This window comes from Rosa chinensis, chromosome 2 (genome assembly GCF_002994745.2).
Source record: "Rosa chinensis cultivar Old Blush chromosome 2, RchiOBHm-V2, whole genome shotgun sequence".
NCBI lineage: Eukaryota > Viridiplantae > Streptophyta > Magnoliopsida > Rosales > Rosaceae > Rosa > Rosa chinensis.
The window spans coordinates 15,385,673-15,406,740 of NC_037089.1; the positions used below are offsets into that span (position 1 = coordinate 15,385,673).

Here is a 21,068-nt window from a genome sequence, read left to right on the forward strand (position 1 = left end):
TTGAGTGGAAAGATGTATTATGCCAAAATTCTGCCCAATGTATCAGATCCTTCCAAGAAGAAGGCTTATCAAAGACGAAAGATCGCAGGTAATGTTCAAGGGAACGGTTGACTACCTCTGATTGGCCATCGGACTGGGGGTAGTAAGCCGAGCTGTGGCAAAGCTGAGTGCCTTGGAGTTTGAAGAAGCTTGTTCAGAAATGGCTCAAAAAAATCGGGTCTCTGTCACTGACAATTCTCTTAGGCAACCCATGAAGTCGAAACACCTCTTTCATGAAAGTTTCTGCGATTTGAGATGCTATAAATGGATGAGTGACAGGGATGAAGTGGGCATACTTAGAAAGACGATCCACAACTACCATTATGGCATTGGAGCCTTTTGAATCTGGTAATCCTTCAACAAAGTCCATTGAAATATCTTCCCAAGTATCTTTTGGTATTGCCAGGGGTTGTAAGAGTCCTGGTGGATGGATTGATTCGTATTTTTGTCTTTGACATTGATCACAAGAAGCTACAAAGAGTTTGGTTTGTTTCCTCATTCCCGGCCAAGCGAAGTTGCGAGATAGACGAGCTAGAGTTCTCAAGTAGCCGAAGTGGCTTGCTTAAGGTGAAGCATGGAACTCGTGGAGGATTTTGGCTCGCCAGTTAGAAGAAGCAGGTACATAGATTCAGTTTTTATACATTAACCGGCCATGAAGAATGGAAAAGTTGGACTTTGTTTTCAATCCTTGGTTTAGAGCCTGAATGATGGAGTTGGCTTCTGAGTCGTTGAGGCAAGCCTTGTCAATAAGCTGAATGCTATCGAAGAGAGGGGCTGTGACAGTCTGAATAGCCATTAGCTCATGTTGGCGTGACAAAATGTCAGGTACCTTGTTCAACGTTCCTGCCTTGTATTCGATAGTGTAATTGTACCCCATGAGCTTTGCTAGCCATTTATGTTGTGCTGGTGTTGAGATTCTTTGATCCAAGAGGTGCTTTAGTGTTTGATGATCAGTTTTGATAATAAAAGAGTTCCCCAGAAGATAAGGTCTCCACTTGTCGATGGAGAACATAATTGCTAGCATCTCTCGATCATAGGTGGATAATGCTTGTTGCTTGTCTGACAATGCTCTGCTAAAAAATGATACTGGGTGTTTATCTTGAGTAAGGACTGAACCTATTCCTTTCGCACTCACATCTGTCTCGATTGTGAATGACTTTGTAAAGTCAGGTAGTGCTAGTACCGGTGTTGTGGTGACTGCCAGTTTGAGATTCGAAAAAGACTCTTCTGACTTTGGAGACCAGTGGAACTTGTCATGCTTCAACATTTCTGTCAATGGTTGTGCAATGGAACCGAAGTGACGAACAAATCGACGATAATACCCAGCAAGGCCTAAAAACCCCCCTCAAGCCTTTAACAGTTGTTGGTTTGGGCCAATCCATAATGCATTGTACCTTGGCCGGGTCCACAGACACCCCATTTTCATCAATCACATGGCCTAAGTACTGCACACTGGGCTTTGCAAAAGAACACTTTTGGAGTTTGATTTTGAGCTCATGGGCTCGTAACAGCTGAAATACAGTCTCAAGATGCAAAATATGATCCTGCAAATTAGAACTATAGATTAAAATGTCATCAAAGAAAACCAAAACGAACTTACGGAGTAAAGGTCGGAAAATGTGGTTCATTAAGGCCTGAAACGTGGATGGGGCATTAGAAAGCCCAAATGGTATAACCATAAATTCAAAGTGCCCATCATGAGATCTAAATACGGTTTTTTCAATATCATCCTTGTGCATTCTCACTTGATGGTATCCGAACCGTAGATCCAACTTGGTAAAGTATTTTGCTCCGTGTAATTCATCAAGCAATTCATCAACCACGGGAATAGGGAAGCGGTCTTTGACCGTTATGGCATTTAGGTTTCGATAATCAACACAAAAATGCCATGTACCTTCTTTCTTTTTCACTAGAAGGACAGGGGATGAATATGGGCTTGAACTAGGCCGGATGATACCAGCAGTCAGCATTTCCTTGATTTGATTTTCCAGCTCCTCTTCTTGGGAATGAGGATAACGATAGGGCCGCACGTTCATAGGCCCAAAATTGGGCATGAGTGTTATCCTGTGATCGATGGGCCTTGATGGTGGGAGCCCTGATGGATGAGCAAACAAGTCCTGCTAATCTTGGAGCAAAGCCTGGACACATTGAGGTTGGGCCGAGAACTCTCTGCAACTGGGTTGGGCCAATGAATAGGGGAGTGGGTCCAATTGCTCTGAATTGACCAAAGTAAGTATATCTGACCGGTCACTATGTTGTTTCCCCAACGTAATCCCTTGCAGAGAGTAGCCTTTGCCATCAACCGCGAAGAACATAATCTTCTCAGCAAATTGCCACCCAATGAAACCCAATTGATCTAACCACTGAGCTCCAAGAACTAAGTCACACCCAGCCACTGGTAATAGAAGGAAATTGTCAGTGAACGAGTATCCTTGCATCGATACGGTCACCCGGGATACTGCACCAGTGGGGGTGAGGGTTTGGCATGATGCTGAGGAAAAACACATATGGGGGCTCTGATGGATGGGAAGTTTCAATTTCTGAGCAATAGCTGGGTTAAGGAAGTTCATGGCCGAGCCACAGTCAATGAAAACCCGAATAGGAGTGCCATCTATTGAACCAATTAGGCGCATCATCTCACCTAGTTTGGTTTGGGTAATGGCATGGAGAGGGAGGAAAGCCTCTGCATCAATAGGTGGGTCCTCCAACCCTACGACGACGTCGTGGAATTCAGAAGAGTCTTCTATAGAATCAGGGGTTGGGGCCTCCAGTAGAGCCATGAACGGCTTTTTGCAGACATGATACTTGGTATATGGCTCATTGTAGGTGTAGCAGAGGCCTTTTTCTCGTCGGTCGCGCTGCTCAGCCGTCGACCATCTTTTGGATGGACCAGCAGGTTTACCGGTCACTGTGTTCGAATTTGGGTGGGTTAAAGAATATGTGTGCTGGGTTGTTGGAGTGGGGCCTGGGTTCATGGCTCGAATTGGACTATAGTGTGGACCATTTGGTGGTATGGCTGTGTACGCCCACGGTGAAGGCCTAAAATTACGGCTCACGGCAGCACGTTGGTCTTTGACTTTCGCCTCGTATCACCTGGCAAGGCGGTGGGCATGGGAAAGCGAGCGAAGCTCCATAGCCATTACATCGTGACGAATCTCATATTTCAGGCCACAGAGAAAAATATGTAGCAGGTGCTCGTCGGACCATTCCAGAGCATGGCATGAGTTTTGTAAACTCATTGATGAACTCATCCACTGAATTTTCTTGTTACAGGTAGGTGAGCTGTGATTTGAGATCAGCGGTGCTGCGGGCGCCAAAGTGTTCTAGGAAGGCTGTTAGGAACTGATCCCAGGTTGGGTGTGGGTGACACTGCTCAAAAGCGTTCATCCACACTGAAGCAACTGGCCCAAAGTGGGAGGATATTATGGTGACTCGTTCGTGCAGGGGAATCCGGTTGACCCGCAAGTAACGTTCAGCCATGGCGATCCAGTCCATGGCATCCTCACTAGTGAAACGGGGTAGGTCGATTTGGGGAGGTTTAAAAGTGTGGTATGTGTGAGGTTGGGTTGTTTGTTGGGGTTTGTAAGGGGGTAAGGGGTGGAGTATGAGGGGATGTGATTGTGGGTCAGTAGTGCTGGTGATGGTGGAATAAGTGGTCGAGTTTGAGGGGCCGGCGGTGTAGTAGAACCCAGGAGGAGGTAGGGAAGGGTGAATCTGAGGGTGTGGGTATGACTAAGAATATTGGGGTTGTGGTAAAGGGGTCAGAGAAGATGGAGTGGAATGTGGAAGAGAAGTGAGGGTGGTGGTTGGTGGTAGAGTGGTGGGGGTATCGGTGCCTAGAGGCAGCTGAGGGAAGCTAGAGGCACCGCTTGCCGGAGTAGAGATGGGGGAAGGTGAGTTCAAGGACCCAAAAGTGATTTGTGGGGAGCTAGAGACAGAGCTAGCTGGAGGTTGTTGACTATGAACCAAGGAGACCACCACTGTGTTTTGCAAGGCTGCAAACTAGGCAGACATCCGATTTTGAAAGGTTTCGAAGGAGTGGTGAAGGTCCTCATTCTGATTTTGGAGGAAATCTATGGTGTTTTGAAAGTTGAGGGCTTGGGTATCGGATTCGTTGGAGGAAGAAGAGGGTTGATCTATTGGTGGGGGAGGTGGAGGTGGTGGCTCGACGAGGGCGGAGGAGAAAAAGGACTGAAGGGGTGGGGTTTTGCAGGCCACGGAGGGTCATGGCTTTGATACCAGTTGTTAGGATTCAAACTATGCAAGGAAGATAAAGAAGAAAATTTGCAGAGAAATACTGGAAACGCAGAAAGTAGTTTTTAATTCATTTTCAGAGATGCCTGTCAAAATGGTTGTAGGTACATAATATAGTTGTGATGTTGTCCTCTACAATCCAGCTGATCAACACGTGGCTGCAAGGACCACAACAGATGGACTAGTCATCGTGGTCTACTACCTTGACAAAATACTAGTGGGTTAGCTAGACTAAATGGGAATTAATAAGGTTGAGCTGCAACAGTCCTGAACCCTAATTTATTCTATATTTTGACTATTTTTATATTTATAATTAATTTTTAGACTTTAAATATTTTTATTTATATTATTATAGGTCACAAAAATAATTAAAAAAATAAAAAAATAAAAACGGCATAGTCCCCGGGTCACCGCCACCCGACTAGCGCCTAGCATTTTTTAGAACCTTGCATATACAGGATATTTACTTTAATAAATTAAGAATAATTTCGGAACACAATGAAAAAAATTTCTAAGTTTTGATTGAGCAATCCCACGTGGTAGTAGTACATTTGCCTTATGTAAGAATTTTTCTACAAATCCAATCGTATATTTTTCGAACTCATTTATGTCCGAGAAATATCAGTCTGGGAGAAAACTCTCACTTCGAAAAAATTATGATAACAAGAGAATGGTCCCCAAGATTTGGTCTTCGATGGAATATTTTGGGTCTAATTTTGCCAACTTAGAAAAGGTGGGAACTGGTGCGGGTCATCTGAAGCCCAATTGAAATCAACAATTTGGTTTGAGCAGGTTGTCCCAGTTGAAAACTTGAAATCAAACTGCTGGTAAATAGGTTGTGTTGGTGTGCTAATGTAATCTGAATCCAGTAAAAATTGGCACGTCGAAGCCAAACATTACGAGTAGGTTGTCAATGATCAGTGATAGGGCAAATCCATAATTACCTAAATCAAACAAAGTATCAACATTCATTTTCCTGATTGATTAAACTTGTGCCAGATCCGGTATATACAAGACAAGGGATGTGCCAGAAACAATAAAGATAACTAGAAAGTATGGTATGAAGGAAATATATTTACATAGTTACAGACAAAGGAATCACTTGGAACCACTTCTTTACAGAGAAACAAACCTTGCATTGACTGCTAGTCTTTGCAGAAGGTTACCAACTTAGGACACGCATGCACCTTCCGAGTCATTATGAACATAAGAATTTATTCACCTTCAGAAGCAGATCAGAGAAATGCCATAGCACACAAACTCAGATAATCAGCTAAGCATGGTTGGATGGCCAGTCTGCAGCATCCTCTTGATCATGTCCATCCCAAATGCGGAGTCCGAGGAACTGACCAATGGCATCACAATATTAACTCAGCAGTCTAATCATGAGCTTCAGAGAAACTTCCTAAACAGTCATAACATTGACAACAACAAGAACTTCTTGTCAACAAAACAAGAGCTAGATGCTCAGAGTAGTCGATCATATTTAGCTAACCAGAAGGAGTGAAGGACATTATTCTTAATATGACCAAGGATAAAGATTACAAGGACCTACTCATTAAGCAGACACTAGCATGCCACTACCATTACATAAGCATGGTGGTTTGGGCAGGTGGGAAACAAAGGTAAAGTGGTATGCGAGACCAGTGTCTTTACACCAGGCTTGAAGATGTAAAACTTATGGTTGGAGAATAAGTTATAAATCTCATTTTTATTCCCAATTTTACCAAATTAGATAAACCAATTTGTCTTGATCTTTTTGAACAAAATACTTCACTAATGCTGGTCATATGCTCTAATCCTCTGTTTCTCTGGGTTGGCTAAAGAGACTGACATGTTTCCAAGAATCAGTCATTTTTTTTTCCTTTTATTTATATGCTGGCATACACATAAACAAGTGTATAAAGTATGTATTAAACATGTATTTGCTCAACATATCCAGACCCGACAAGATGCAACCTGAATAAGCATCCTAAAGTGAAAGCAACCAAGATTACCGAATTGAGCTTCCTCTATACAAGGCAAAAAATCGAACATCATTCATTTTCCACACCACTAACAAAAACTTTAAAACGTTTAGATAAACCTAGGAATAATGATGTTTAGATACACCTGGGATAATCAAGTGTGAGAAGCCAACGAAAAGAGAAGTTGGATTGCACCTTTTACACTGATAAGACTACATTCTATTTTGAGAAGGAGAAATAAAAGGCTTTTTTGCACCAGGATATTTCCCAGTAAAATCTTTTTTTTAAATTTATGACATCCCAAAAACCACCAACATGAATTTTCATTAAAAGTCTACACTGTTACAGTGCCTAAGGATGAGTAGCTTTACTTGCCTTTGAAAATCTTTAGGTACTATATTTTCACTCCAATGGAAGATGTTAGCTATATAGGACCTGGTTAAAAAATATATCTAAAAGTAAAATGAGAACCAACCTTGGGATAGTTATTTCATACGGGAAAGAGACTACACCCTCAAGATTCGGTATGGGGGGAACGTGATCTTTCTTCTCATTCACAAATTTCACTATTTGAAACAAAACTTCATGAAGAGTTGCTTCAAGTGCAGCTCTGCGAGCAACCCTCTCCTCTGATGCACTTTCTGGAGTCATAGGTCAAACAAATAAAACAGTTAGGATCAGATGCCTTAGAGAAAGTGAAGCTTCAAACAGTGCACAATAGTAAGTGTACCTCCTGGATCAACTACAACTTTGGAGTGATGAGATTTGGTAGAATGTGCTTTTGGGTTTTGGGCCACATTCAAATTGATATACCACTGTTCCCAATACAGCCGCTCTGTTTTGTTAGTGAACCAAGATGGCTGTTTGTTTTTTACTTCAAAGAAAGACAAGCAGACCTACATCACAAATATATGGCAGTTAATTAGGACATGTCTACAAATTATATATATTCATAATGCTGAAAAACTTTCACTGAACAATGAAATAATATAACAGGATACTTTTGGGTGAGAATTGAGAAATCAAGCATGGAGGCAAAAGTTCAAAACGAAAAATCATCAGTTCTACCAAAAATAAAATCTAGTTGCAAATCGAGTGATTACTTAAGCAACTAGCAAGTACAGATGGCAAACCTGACTTTTCTTGTTCGGGTGTTTCTCTACCCAACTAATGAATTGCTCAATCTTTTCATCTATTTTCTTTTCAAGTTCCAGATCTCCACATTGCACCTATATAAGAGGAAGGTTTAAATGGAATAACACATATCAAAGACTAAGATCAAACCAATGTAAGCCTTTAGAATGCCAAAAGTTGATACCATTCTACATAGGGCAACAAATTGGATGCTACAATTATTGGTCAAATAAGCTAGAATTCAGGTGCCATCAGGACTGCAGCAGAATTTCAAGTCAGAATTGGCAGTGTCTTCAAAACACCCTTGAACTAAATGTGGATTTTCGTTGGTAGTTCAATGCATTATTCAGACAAAGGGAATGCAAGTAATGATACGCTCAAGAAAAGAAAATGATTCAAAATTAACTGCTCAGTACAAAACCAAGGCAGCCAAACTTTTGGAGAATGTAAACACTTACATATGTTATTTCAAAAAGTTCCAAATCAACATCTTTCGGCCGCACGAGACCTAAAGCTCGATTGAACACAATTGTGTGAAGTATGCCTGCAGCCATGTTCAAAGTGCTGTAACTTCATGTGAAAAAAAAAAAAACAAATAATATCATACTGGATTCAGTGCAGGTCAATAACCATAGGCAATCCCATGATAGAAAATACAATCGCATACAAACCATGACCGAACTCCATACAGCAGAAATCATGGCTTTAAAGACCAAAAACTGCCACATACTCTATTGCTCAAGCCATGCTTAACTGAGCAATACGAACCAACCAATAAAAAACTTTCACATTGAAACCAATTCTTTGATGATGTTTTTCTTGTATTCAATTCTCAATCCCGTTTATTGTAAAACTTAACAAAGCGCATAAAAAAATTTCAAGTCCTTAAGTAACATCATACACGATCAAACATGATTGCAAACCGAAACAAAAACTCACTGTCATCACAAAATGATAACTTTAGCCATTGCAAACCCAACCAAAATTGAACAAGAATCTACTCTCCCCAAATTTCAACAAACCTTATATACAGATACTTCAACATTTCCAATCTCTGTATCCCACAAAGCAATCAAACCTAAACACATATCTCATTTAAATTGTTCAAGAAAGCTCCACTAAAATTTTTAATCTCCACAGATTATTTAAAATAAAAATAAAAAAACTAGGAAAGGTTCAATCTTATCGGAAACTTACAGCGCAGAACTTCACGTATCTCAAAGTGCTCGACTTCCTGGAAAAACCAGCAAAATTTCAATTTCTTTAGGCAGAAACTAATTACTTGAATCAAAATTGTGCTGTTCAGATTGAGATGATGATGAAGCATACCAATTCTTTGAGTTGGCAAACTTCGCAGTTCATGATGAAGATAAGGAATTGGAAATTCGGAGTGATTACGAAGCCCTAGCTTCCGGCGGATTGGTGTCGATGGCGGTGGTGAATAGAACGGCACCGTTTTTGATCGCAAGTTGAAGTAATCGAGTCTTTGACTGACTGACCCTTTCACTGTAAGAATCCTAATTGGCTCTAACTTCGCGGGTGAGAGATCCCGGAGACGATGATGTATGCTTTATATGTGGGCCTTCTCACATTGGGCTGAAGCCTTCTCATATTGGGCCTTAAATCTTCGTTATGGGCCGTTTTTATATGGACCGAAACTTGTCATTTCACATCTACAAGCTTTTATGAACATGCGTAAGAACTCATATATCTTGTGACTAGTTATTCGTCATTTGTACTCTAATCATAATGTGACTAGTTATGTCAACAACAAGAAGTAAAAGTTTCTCGGTATCGTTTTATTTATAGGATGTCCTCTAAGGGACAACGTTAAAAAGAAATTCGTTTGTCCAAAAATATGTACAAAACTCTAGTTAGTTTCAAGCAATTTGCGATGTGTGTCTGCTAGCTCCTAGGTTTGTTCAGCATGTCTTCTAAATTATTCTTGATTATTAAACTTGTATTTTAAAAGAAAAATTATAGCTTTCCGAATAAAAGTTTGATATCTTGGATCAACTGTCCTTATAGCATATGTATTTTTGGGAATAAGACCAATCTATGTTTGTGTTCTTTTATCTCTGTCGTTGACAAAATTTGCTATCAGAGAGTACTGGCATGTCAACCTCAAATTATAAAGTTTGAAAGGGAATGACCTGAGAAAAACCAACCGTATACTCTTCATTTGTGTGCCTCTAACTAGTAGAAAGTGATACAACCTCATTCTTGTTATGATCCGTAAAGTCTTCCGTCTATTATAGAAAATGACAGAATCCGAATTCAGTCTTGTAGGAGAGAAAGAAAAAAACAAATAAATTAATTTATCTATACTATTATTAAGAGAAGACAGTTTGTCAGCTAAAACATAAAAATTTTACCAAAATATCCCTTAAATATTAAAAAAAATTTGAACTGAAATATTTGAGAAAAACAAAATGGTCAATTGGCAAATAAAATAAAAACAAAAAAAATTTAACAAAAAAAATCAAAAATCAAAAACAAAATATATGCAGCAATTTTCTCCACAATTTGTTAAATAACTTCCCACGTAATTATTCACACCCATATAGTGTGTTTGGAGTCTAGTATATATTAAAAAATGACACGCTTATGGAATTAATGAACAGGCACACCGGCCATTACCTTATTTTTAGATGAGAAAAATTGTCCTACGGACGTTTTCAAATTCTTAATGTACATGATGTTCGGGGCAGTTGAATATCAATGTAGATGATGTCGGGGAGTCCAACAAGGTACAAGTCTTGTCCTAATTAAGAAAGACTGTGATGACAATTACAACTAACAGCAATATATATTTGAGATGGAGTTGAATGATTAAGGTAATCTGCAATGTAATCTCAGTGCTGCCGTCTAGATTTGGACTGGTGTGGAGTACCTAAAGCTATAACTCATTAGTTTATTCAATGGCATATCTCAGTCTTGCATTAGGTGGCACTAATTGAAGTTGTGAAAAGAATATATACGTAGACAATTATGTTTTGGATCTTTTGCTAGAACGAAAAACAAAAGGTGATTCTTAGTATAATTTTATACATATCAATTTACCAACTACATATTATCATAATGCATGATTTCAGTTGCAGGAGCTAGGAATTTAGGGAAGCCCTAGTAATTTTGCATGATTATGATGTTTAATTGGTTTCGGGTGATTTTAGCGGTGATCAATCCACACTATTGATGCATGCTTTTTTTTATCAAATGTACAGACACACACATTATATACAAAATGTCAATCTCAGTAGCCTAGCAGCTGTAGATTTTTGATTAATTAATCTGCAGATCAACTGTGATGTTCAATTCTATATATATTTCTTCTTGTGTGGGAGCTGTTGGAGTCGATCTACCTAATCAATGTAATCATAAGTTCATAGGTGGAGAACATATTCTAGTGTATGCCAATTCAGTTAATCACATAACCAAACTGTTTTTCAAATTTGTATTCATCTGTTTTTTGATGAATTTGTATTCATCGATCTATTTGATATATATGGTATTAGTCTTTTTCATGGGATGGGATCATTGAACCAATCTGTTTCTGGGCTCCATATATATCTGTCAATTTCAATAGAGAATAATTCAGGCCTTGGCCTTACCACACCACTCGGCTTAGCTGAATACTTAAATGTCCTATATAACCAGGGCCCGGCTTCTCAATAATTTTACTTACATTAATTCTAACAGATTATGCTAATTCCAAGAAAGTATTATCATTGAGGCTAATTAACCTCATAATAAGTCAATATAACTGAATAAAAAACAAGTAAAGCCCGCCTTAGTTTCCACCGAAACATGTCATCTAATGCAAAGTTATCTTCTAGATCTGATGACAATATGCTATTAATCCAGTATTGATCAAAAGAGAAATGATCGACATATCGTTAGGTTTTAGTATCAATATATGCATGTGTGGCCTGAACCGATCTCAATCTGCATTACAATTAGAACCACTAGAATTAGTAGTTCTTAACCAAATCTCAGTCCTGTTATATACAATTGAACCAGGTATAATGTCCCCCCCATGTGTTCTGCAGTTTCAGTAATGATCAAAGCTTTGAGTAAGTTCACCCGTTGGGCACCAGGTCACCCACTATTCACTACTTTTTAGTGTTAATTTCCATCATCTGGGTCACAAGCAGAGTTTTCATGGTGACCTGGGTCACCAGGTCACGATGGTGATCCAGAAAGTGACTCCGGGTGACCCAAGGCATGAAATACACTGTGCTCTTGACTCAGAGAGTGAAATTAACACTAAAAAGTAGTGAATAGTTGGTAACCTTATGATCCAACGGGTGAACTTGCTCTTATGAGCAGCCGTACTAGCCCTCTTTCAAGAAACATATACAATTGAACCAGGATTTGCTGTTGTATATATCATCCTATGTATTATCTATAAGCACCAAGCTAGCTATCTAACTCTTTGAGGATTGGTTATCATGACTCCCACTGTTGTTAGTTCCACAGACGCACATGCATGCAAAACCTTGTGCAAGGGACATGATCTACACTATCTCTGCAACTCGGATTTTGTCCATTTTAGCTTTTGTCAGGTTTAAACCCTAGGTATTTCTAGCCTCCATTGGGTTCTGCTAGCTGATCGAGGAGACCTATAAAATTTGGTGGCATTATATCAATTTCAAGTTTAAACCCTAGGTATTTCTAGACTCCATTGGGTTCTGCTAGCTGATCGAGGAGACCTATAAAATTTGGTGGCATTATATCAATTTCAAGGTTGAGGGGCCCTTATATAGTGGGAATGTTTATGATTTTGAACTGTCTATCGCCTCCTTTCAAGGAATTTTGTGTCAACCTACTCTGGGTTTACCCTACAATTCTATGCTTCTTACAAAAATACAAAATATAGTTCCTTGTAGGATCCCGAGAGAGTAGTATGCAAACAAACCCTAATGACAAAATGATATTTAAGTGACATTGTACGTTGCCGTTGGTGATTGATTTCAATAGTCCATACTTTGTCCCTTTTTTCTGTGCTTGTGTGAATATTGATCTGGACCCCATCAAGAGACGTCGAGTAGATAGATATACAAGAAGAGACTCAATTACTTTTACATATTGCAAAATTAAGATCGAGATCGATCCTAGTAAGACTTCTTCATTATATTAGAGTATAACTATAACATGTAAGTAACATGTATGTAACATACATATTATATTATAATATGAATGACACGTATATATCGTCTTTGAATCTAACTACACATCAAACAACGTCTAAGAATTGTAGAATATGTTTACTTTCATATTCAAAACATGAAAGACATCTCCACTCATTATTAGACTCTGTTTGAAACTGCTTCTCAGAGAGTGCTTTTGTTACAAAGCATTTTCATTAGAAGCGATCTATTAAAAGCATATAGTTTGTTTTTTGTTATTAAAAAAAAAGTGTCAAGTCATTAAAGCAGTTGAAATGTTATTTCATGAAATACATGTTTATTGTCTTAAAAATCACTTGAAAGTGTTTCTAGAACTCAAAAACGTATATTTCTAATTTTCTTTTGTCCAAACATTGTGAAAAACACTTGTTAATCTGGAAGCGCTTATTAGTTTTAGAAGCAATCTCAAATAGAGCTAGTGATCTTAGGTTGTCATCTTCGAGGCTTTAGGTTCCTTTTTATGGGATTAATCTAAAAAGTGGGTGTGATAAGTAGTGTACTCTGTTTAGGGTGTGCTTGGATGTGTACTCTATGTAATGGTTCTTTATAACGGCCCCTCACAGACAGGTAATTATTGTATAGCTTGTTGAACTATTATATAAAGACTGATCTCATTTAACAAAAAAATAAACAAAAAAAGAAAAGAAAAGAAGTTTTACTACTATGAATATAAATCAACGTACTTATACATGAGATCGACGTATGAGATAAAATCCGCTAGTACATGTTTGATATTCGATCGAGGGGAAACTGTTGATTTTATTTTTTTTGTCGAAAGGACAAGAAGAAATTACAATGGGTAGGACTGGACCTACTTACAAGCTGCTTATGTGTGCGCATGTGAAGGAGAGATCGAGGTAGGGAGGGGGCCAGAATTATTGAAAGCACTTTAATCGGAATAGAACGAAACGCGCGAAAGGTAAGGTGCACAAGAAAAGCTGTATTGCTTCTTAAGGAGAGGACAGCCGTAGTTGGGTCTATACATTTAGAATGTGGAATTCCATATCACATCCCTTATATATTCCCTTCCCATCCCATGCATTATTCTCACTTCTCATGTCATATCAACCCCGTACATAAATAATTATACTGTACTCTCACAATTATGATATCTACATGATATGATTTATCTTTTCATTCCTTTAAATTTTCAGTTCCCGGCCTTTTACAAAGAAGAAGATCTGAAGATAGTTCAAGCTTATTGTTTTTTTCCTTAAATACATACAGTTAGGAATCTAAGTATACTTTCTGGCTACTTACTATAACAAATGTTGATATCAAGTTCTACAACTACAGACCCTAAAAACAAGACATTACGAAATAAGGTTGATAGTGTATATGATATATGGAACGGGCTTAATAGGAAAAACACGTTAAGTTAAATTACTGCAGCTCAAAACATAATTAGGCAATATATATATGTGTGTGTGTGTGTGGGCGCGTGTGTAGGCATACACACACATACAAGCAATGGAAGATTCTTAAACCTTATTCATATCCATATATCTGCAAGTTCGAACGACCTCACGATCAATGAATTAAAAGGCGCGCTTCAGGCGCACCTTGAACAATGTAGAGAGTAATTTGCCAGTTTCATTGTATCAGTTTTCATGTCTAGGCGGCGAGGCATTGAAGGTGCACCTACAAACTGTTGAAAGCCAAAAAAGCGCAGAAGAGGCATATGCGCAGGGATTTTGTATATTTTTTTTAATTTTTTAACAAGGTTAGCGGTTTGAGTTGAGTTTGAATTCTGAATCTGATCATATCAGTTGATTTTGAATTCTAAATCTGATGTGGCATCTATGGTTCAATTGTTGAGGATGGTTAGACTTCTGAGGCCATTTACTTTGGTTGTTGCCTTGCATTATTACCGTTTTGATAAATCTCCGATTATGACTTCTGTAATAGGGTCATACTAGAAATTGGTTCTGTCATGAAGTCATGTTTTGCCAAGGTAAATGGAAAGGTAGCAAGTGGTTTAGCTTTGTGGATAAAAAAGAAAACATGTTTATGGATTTTCATGTATTATGTTCTCTCTCTCTCTTAATATATATATATATATATATATATATATATATATATACGGAGGCGTTCCAAAGAGGACGTCCGCACTTTCGTTAAAGTGCGGACGGCGCTGCTGCAGCTCGGCTCGGGGCGCGACGGAGCAGCGAGGGTTGCCGGAAGGACGCCAGGGGTCGGGCGGAGCCGTCTGCAGTAGGTGGAGTCGCTGGCGACGTCGTTGGAGGGCTGCCCAGAAAACCTGCAGTTGCAGGTCGGGTTGCTGCCCAGAACCTGCAACCCCGACCTCCTCCGACCGTGAACACTGCCCAGAACAGTCCAAGATGCCTCCGGCCTCCCTCCTACAAGCCGCGCGCCGCCGCCGCTGCCTGGAACGCCTCCGCTGCATCGCCGTCCGCACTTTAGCGAAGTGCGGACGTCCGCTTCAGAACGGGCCTCTATATATATATATAATTTTTTATATCGTTCAAAACTTACGCCTATGCAGGGCTCTCTCGAAAACTCCTCGGATTGCACCTTAGCGTTTTAAAACATTGCTCACTATTAAAGCAAAATCATAACAAGTGAGAATCAATAACCAACCAAACTATTACCCTCAAAGCGAGTGTGCACCAAAATACATAGATCGATCGAGATACTAATTTCCGTGTGAGGAACTGAGGATCGAGATGCTAATTTCGGTTTGCGTTATCATCTGTGAGGATGAAATAGAACACTCATCCTACACGATTAGGCCATCCATTTGATTTTGGAAATATGAAATTAGTGGCTCCGGTCTTTTCATCTCAATTATTAGATTTTTACCATGCCATGTATACCAAGAACAAGAAGTACGAGCAAGAACCAAGTAGCTAGTGCAATATCGTATTTGATGATCAGATTTTAATACCGCAGGCAGTACTAATACATTTTATGTTTAGGGCATTAGTATATAATTACCTAGGGTTTTCTTTTTGGTAATAATATAACTTAGGGTTTGGATTTTGAGGGAGATTCGGCGCGAAGCGAATCTTAGATTGCATGGTGTTGAGAAAGCAACTGATTGGGATAGAGGGACTGAGAAAAACAGAGACTCTCAGAGAGTAATAGAGTGCCCGAGGATCGAGGAGGTAAAGCGACGACGACTGCCCCACTCAGAACCACAACCAACATTGACGGCGACCCTAATTACCTGCCCGGTCTGCCCGTGCTGCCCAACATGTGTACCTCAACGAACAAAGGCTAAAGCTCACGTCGTTTTCTGCTGCCCGCACGCTAAAGCCCATGTCGTCTTCGTCGTCGGTCAGTGACTCATGTCTGGTCTAAATACTCTGATCTGAGTCTCGCGCTCCGGACGGCACGCGCGGTCAGGTACGTGGACAGTACGAACGTCACCATCTGTTCACCAATAATTTCGAGGCTTCGGAAAGCAGACCGGGACCGGACCAGACCCTATTATATCTGTTTTCAATTTTTGAACCGATCGAGTCCCACTACTGGCAAAACCAACATGGGGTTTTCTTTTTTCATGTGGCCTGTGCTTTCCTTTTCCATTCATATTTCATTTTCCTCAGCACGAAAGTGTGTCACTGTGTTGGGATAATTGGGGACCTAGCTCATGCATGCAAGCTACATTAAGTTCTTCAAGCTTTGCACTTTCTCTAATTTCCAGTTCTGCAAATACTAGGACAAGTTTAATGCATGGGTACTCTTGGTTCATTCTCGTTCAGACGTTGGTCCAATTTGATCTAGTGCTTTGGTCAAAGAATTTGAAGGTTGATATATCAGTTTTGGACTTCTCTGGCTGTTCACAAGAGAACAGTACTATCCGATTTACTTTACTATCTACATAGCCATATCTTTCTTATCTGCTACTACAATTACTATGGATATCATGGTCTCTTCTTAAACAGCCTTTGATGTTTGAGTCCACAGTTTATTGCATGAGTTGACAGAATGTGAATGGGAAAGCATTCACCATCTATTTCTTGTAGTCGTAGTTTAAAATTAATTAACCTAGTATAGGACTATAGGGTTGTTTTAGTTCAATCCAAATAGGGCCTACCCGCTAACTAATCCATTCATATGCTTGACGGAGACAATTATAATTGTTTGGCTGCAAGACTTTTCCGTGGAAATAATTAATTAAGAGGGGAAATTGCCAAGAAATCAGTAATTACACATTAGCACCTCTATTATCTTGAAGCGTAAGGGATAAGATTTACCCTTCATGATAACAATTTTCAAATCAAGATCGATGGTGATTGAAAATTGGTTCCACAAATCTCAGACATGTAGACCCCTCAGAGTGTTATAATTTACTTCTTTTATTCTCTTAAGAATGTTCAATTATTTTGTATTAACTAACACGGTTCAAAGTGATTTGCATTCAAACCACAAGCTCATAGAAGTTAGCTTGTTCACACAATTAGAACATATATAATTGGTCCACATAAACCTGAATAGTTGCTCAATGAGCAGCTAAGTGATAAGATTGCATCAACTTGATTAATTTGCAATTTGTCTTATGCCAAGGTGATTAGGTGACACAGTGTTAATAGTTGCACGCCTAATTAATTAAGCCAGACCATTCAGTACTTACGTACATGACCTGATGACCAAGGCGCTAGGAGTCTATTTCAAAGCTTTTGCGAAATTTCGTACTTATTTTCTGACTATGTGAACCGATTTAGCTGGTCAAGAATGTGTCAATGCCTTAAGATTCAACGAAGATTGTATAACAAGACTTATAGGTGAGCTAAGTTCGTGATTTATTGTAATACGTACCTTATTGTAAGCTCTCTCATATTTGTGCTAGGTTAATTACTAGGTACAATAGCACAGTTAGAAACGTATCGATCTCCATGTCATATCTGCCTAGTGCATAACCACTTTAATACGCCCAAGGCAAGCCTAGATCGAAGTATTTCAAGTTAACCCAGCATGAACACTACCTGTATATATTAGTGAGTTTTGTTCCTGATAGCGAGATATGTATCTGCACACCAACTTATTTATTTGCATGATTATTGTTATATCTTATTTTCTCTCGACACTTCCTTATAATTTTCTAACACAAAGAGCAGAACAAGAGAACGTGCTGAAATTGAAGTGTGGATGCATGGTTGCCTTCGGTTACACTCATCATTAGAGTGCATATATATGTGATGTATCGAACTAGGGCTAGTTTTAGTCGTTCGATCACATGTACAGTTAAATGACTGATGCTCATTAATTAATGCCATTCTCACAGTCGATCCCAAGCTAATGAATAGTCAAAGTCATTCGCCCACGGGTGTGATCATATCGATGGATTATCATTGTTGGAACACACTAATGATGAGTGTTTCAAATGCAAATGAGAACTAAATTTGCTCATGCAGTACTTGATAGTAGACAACAAACCACACGATCGAATTATTGGTTAAATGTTTAATTAGGTTTTGAAAATGACTGGAATCAGTGTAAAACTCGATGGCTATCATATATATGTGCTCAGTGAATGTGGGTGTGGGGAAGGCAAAATTCAAGCCATAAGTTTCGGGCAGTAGTAGTGTAGTACTAATACTATTCGGCTTTAATAGTTGATGTAGGGACGTTGGCTTTACACGTAGTTCCATGTGATTAGCCCACTCCTCGAACCAGTAATGATGGTTTTCCAACAGCATCTTCAGGAAGGAAACACAAAAGACCCCCACACACAACAAAGATTATTCTTTTAGAAAACTTGATTGCTAGTATCATTATATATTCTCTTTACTACCTCCCACTTCTAGCAATATAGAATTGAAATTTTATATTGCCAATTGCCCTAAGCAAATCTTTTCTTGGTATATACAATGCAAAAGCGCTTCTGCACTAAGCTCACAGTCTAAAAAATTCGGATCAATTAAGCTCATTCAATTACGAACTCTAAATTATTTCCATAAAACAAATTTGGGTATTGGTCATTCAACCTCGGAGAAACACAGTAGCTGGTTCAAGTAGTATACACAGAGCATTTGCCCTAAATTTACCCTAATTAAAGTGGAAAAAGAAGAACAAAAGGTAAGAAGTGCAAGTTGATATAAAGGAAAGTTGATTTCCACCATAAATTTTAATGTTCCATCATCTGAGTATCTCACTGTGATTGGAATCATTAAGGAAATAATGTAGACTGGTCAGATAGTGCTATTTCTGCTCAGAGAAAAGATGGATCGGATGAGTAGGGTAGACCTGGAATTTGAGAAAAGACCATTACTTCCCTCCAAAAACCACCCACAACTGAATTCCAAATCCAAATACCACTTTGTATTATACATATATTTATGTATAGACTAAAGTTCTGATAATATACTTTCTTACACATGCATAGAGACCTATATATTAAAGCTTCCCCACTACCAGTCCTCCATTGAGTCCATTCTTTTAAACCCCAGAATATTTGGCCAGCCAAGGGATACACGTACTTAAGTCTTAAGTCACACAAGGCCAGCCGGCCAGGAAAGCCATTTTATTTGATACTCCACCTCACTCAATCCTCTCTTCACATAAATAGGCTAGCTAAGCTCACACATACTCTAAATACACAAAACAAAAACCACTTTCTCTCTTTTGCTAGCTTTCTCTCCACTAACTCAAAAAGACTCCATCTTTATTTGCTGCTTTTCTTGTTTTTGGATTGTTGTAGATCTACAAAGAAGAGATAATCATCAAAGATTAAGAGATGATCCAAGAACTGTTCGGAGGCGCAGGCTTTAATACAGGAGGAGTAGGAGGAGGAGGAGAGAGGAAAATCTCCATTTCTTCTTCTTCTACTTCTCTTTCGCCTTCACCGTCTCCTTCTTCTTCCACTACTACTACCACTACCGCTGCGGCCGCTGCAACAACGAATTCAGAGAACTTGAGATGCCCGAGATGCGATTCTGCCAACACCAAGTTCTGTTACTACAACAACTACAACCTCACGCAGCCCCGCCACTTCTGCAAGACTTGCCGCCGCTACTGGACCAAGGGAGGAGCCCTAAGGAATGTTCCGATTGGGGGTGGATGCCGGAAAAACAAGAATGGTACCATGTCAACATCGATAAGCAAGACAGCTGTGGCCGGGAAGTTGAAAACAATGGCGTCAGAGATCGGGAGGTCCGGGTTCGGACTCGGGTTTGATCACGAAGTGCAAGCAAGTCCGATACTGTGGGGTTCACCTCAGAATTCCCATATCCTAGCTCTACTAAGATCCAGCACTCCAAACCCTAACCCTAACCCTAATGTTCAACTGTGTACTAATTCGGTGAAGGAAGAGGGGGGAATGAATATGATTGGGTCCCACATGATGAGTGAGTCTTCTGGAGCTGGAAATGATGCAATGACAGCTCGGACCTTGGGGTTGGATCCGCTGAGTTCTTTCTGGAGAAACAACCAGAACGTTCAACCTCCACACCACCACCAACAACAGAATGGTAATTTCTTACTTGGGCATGAGGTTCAAAGCAACCAAGGAATTCAGGAACTATTTCAGAGGCTTAGATCATCCTCTTCATCAGGTAGTTATTATTCGCATGATCTTAATAATGGGGTTTCTTCATCTTCTACATCATCGATTTTGGAGGCGGCTCCGGCTGTTGGTGGTGAATTGGGTTATAACTGGAACCCAGCGTTTACTTGGTCCGATCAGCTCCCTACAACAAATGGTGCATACCCTTAAGTTAATAACTTCATAATTAAGCTTCTTCTTTGTCTACTTTAGCTAGTTAGCTAGGTTCTCAATCTTTCTTCTTTAATTAATGTTTTTTTTTTCTTTTCTTTTCGGGTTGTGTTTGTGTGTGGGTTGTGATACTGCTAATGCTTTAGCATTAGTCAGTATCCTACTGTTATTTTCTTCTTTTTATGTATGTGTGTTTTATGGTGTAAAGGGATATGAGGGTGTACCAATTAAGAACCAGAAAATTATATGAAAACGTTTGTTATTTGTTAATGGAGTACTATTTCTTGGTGCTATCACATTCTTTGGCATAAATTATCTGTTAGTGCAATAGTTCACATTATTTCTTGAGAGAAGTGCTGGATGATTCAATCTTTTTAGGTGGGTAATTGTAAATATGCAACCCAGCAGTACGTACATTCAGTTATCTTTGCCAACTCAAGTGAAATGTAAAAATTTTTCATTAATTGGTTCTGGGTAAGTAAAAATTGCAGAAATGGAACAATGTTTTTGGTTTGTTACATATTTGATAGATTAATAAATGGTAGTGGTGGGTGTTGTGGTGGAGGGCAGACGCATGAAGATGAAGAATCTCAGTGAGTAGTAGACTAGTAGTACTGTTTTGGTTGCTAGAAAGTAATGAATGAAGTGAAAAAAGCAGAGCCTTTGATTCTTACACAGTAGTCCGTCGTCAGAGGATTCCTCCTATACCAGCTGAGATGCTGCAGCCTTATCCAAACTTGTGCCTGCGCTACTTGCCTGCTTATCTGCAACAGTACTACTGCTGCCTGCTTATGCATCTTTATG

The 21,068-nt window shown here is 39.3% G+C and overlaps 2 protein-coding genes across 3 annotated transcripts; one reads left to right on the top strand and one right to left on the bottom strand.

The window, feature by feature from the left end:
• Positions 1 to 5,242: 5,242 nt before the first annotated feature.
• Positions 5,243 to 8,947, bottom strand: LOC112190736 (autophagy-related protein 101). Of its 2 annotated transcripts, none has more exons than XM_024330214.2 (7): positions 8,724 to 8,947; positions 8,592 to 8,628; positions 7,853 to 7,938; positions 7,394 to 7,489; positions 6,991 to 7,156; positions 6,736 to 6,901; positions 5,243 to 5,638 (listed from the first exon to the last, which is right to left on the bottom strand). In XM_024330214.2, the coding sequence occupies exons 1-7, from the start codon at positions 8,754 to 8,756 to the stop codon at positions 5,563 to 5,565; spliced, it is 660 nt and encodes a 219-aa protein (XP_024185982.1). In that variant the 5' UTR covers positions 8,757 to 8,947; the 3' UTR covers positions 5,243 to 5,562. The 2 variants fall into 2 exon arrangements, with proteins under 2 accessions (XP_024185982.1, XP_024185983.1); XM_024330215.2 differs by having other exon boundaries at positions 5,243 to 5,698.
• A 10,055-nt stretch (positions 8,948 to 19,002) lies between these two features.
• On the top strand, positions 19,003 to 20,544 carry LOC112190550 (dof zinc finger protein DOF3.4). The gene has a single exon (XM_024329984.2). The coding sequence runs from the start codon at positions 19,287 to 19,289 to the stop codon at positions 20,262 to 20,264; it is 978 nt and encodes a 325-aa protein (XP_024185752.1). The 5' UTR covers positions 19,003 to 19,286; the 3' UTR covers positions 20,265 to 20,544.
• Positions 20,545 to 21,068: the final 524 nt, after the last annotated feature.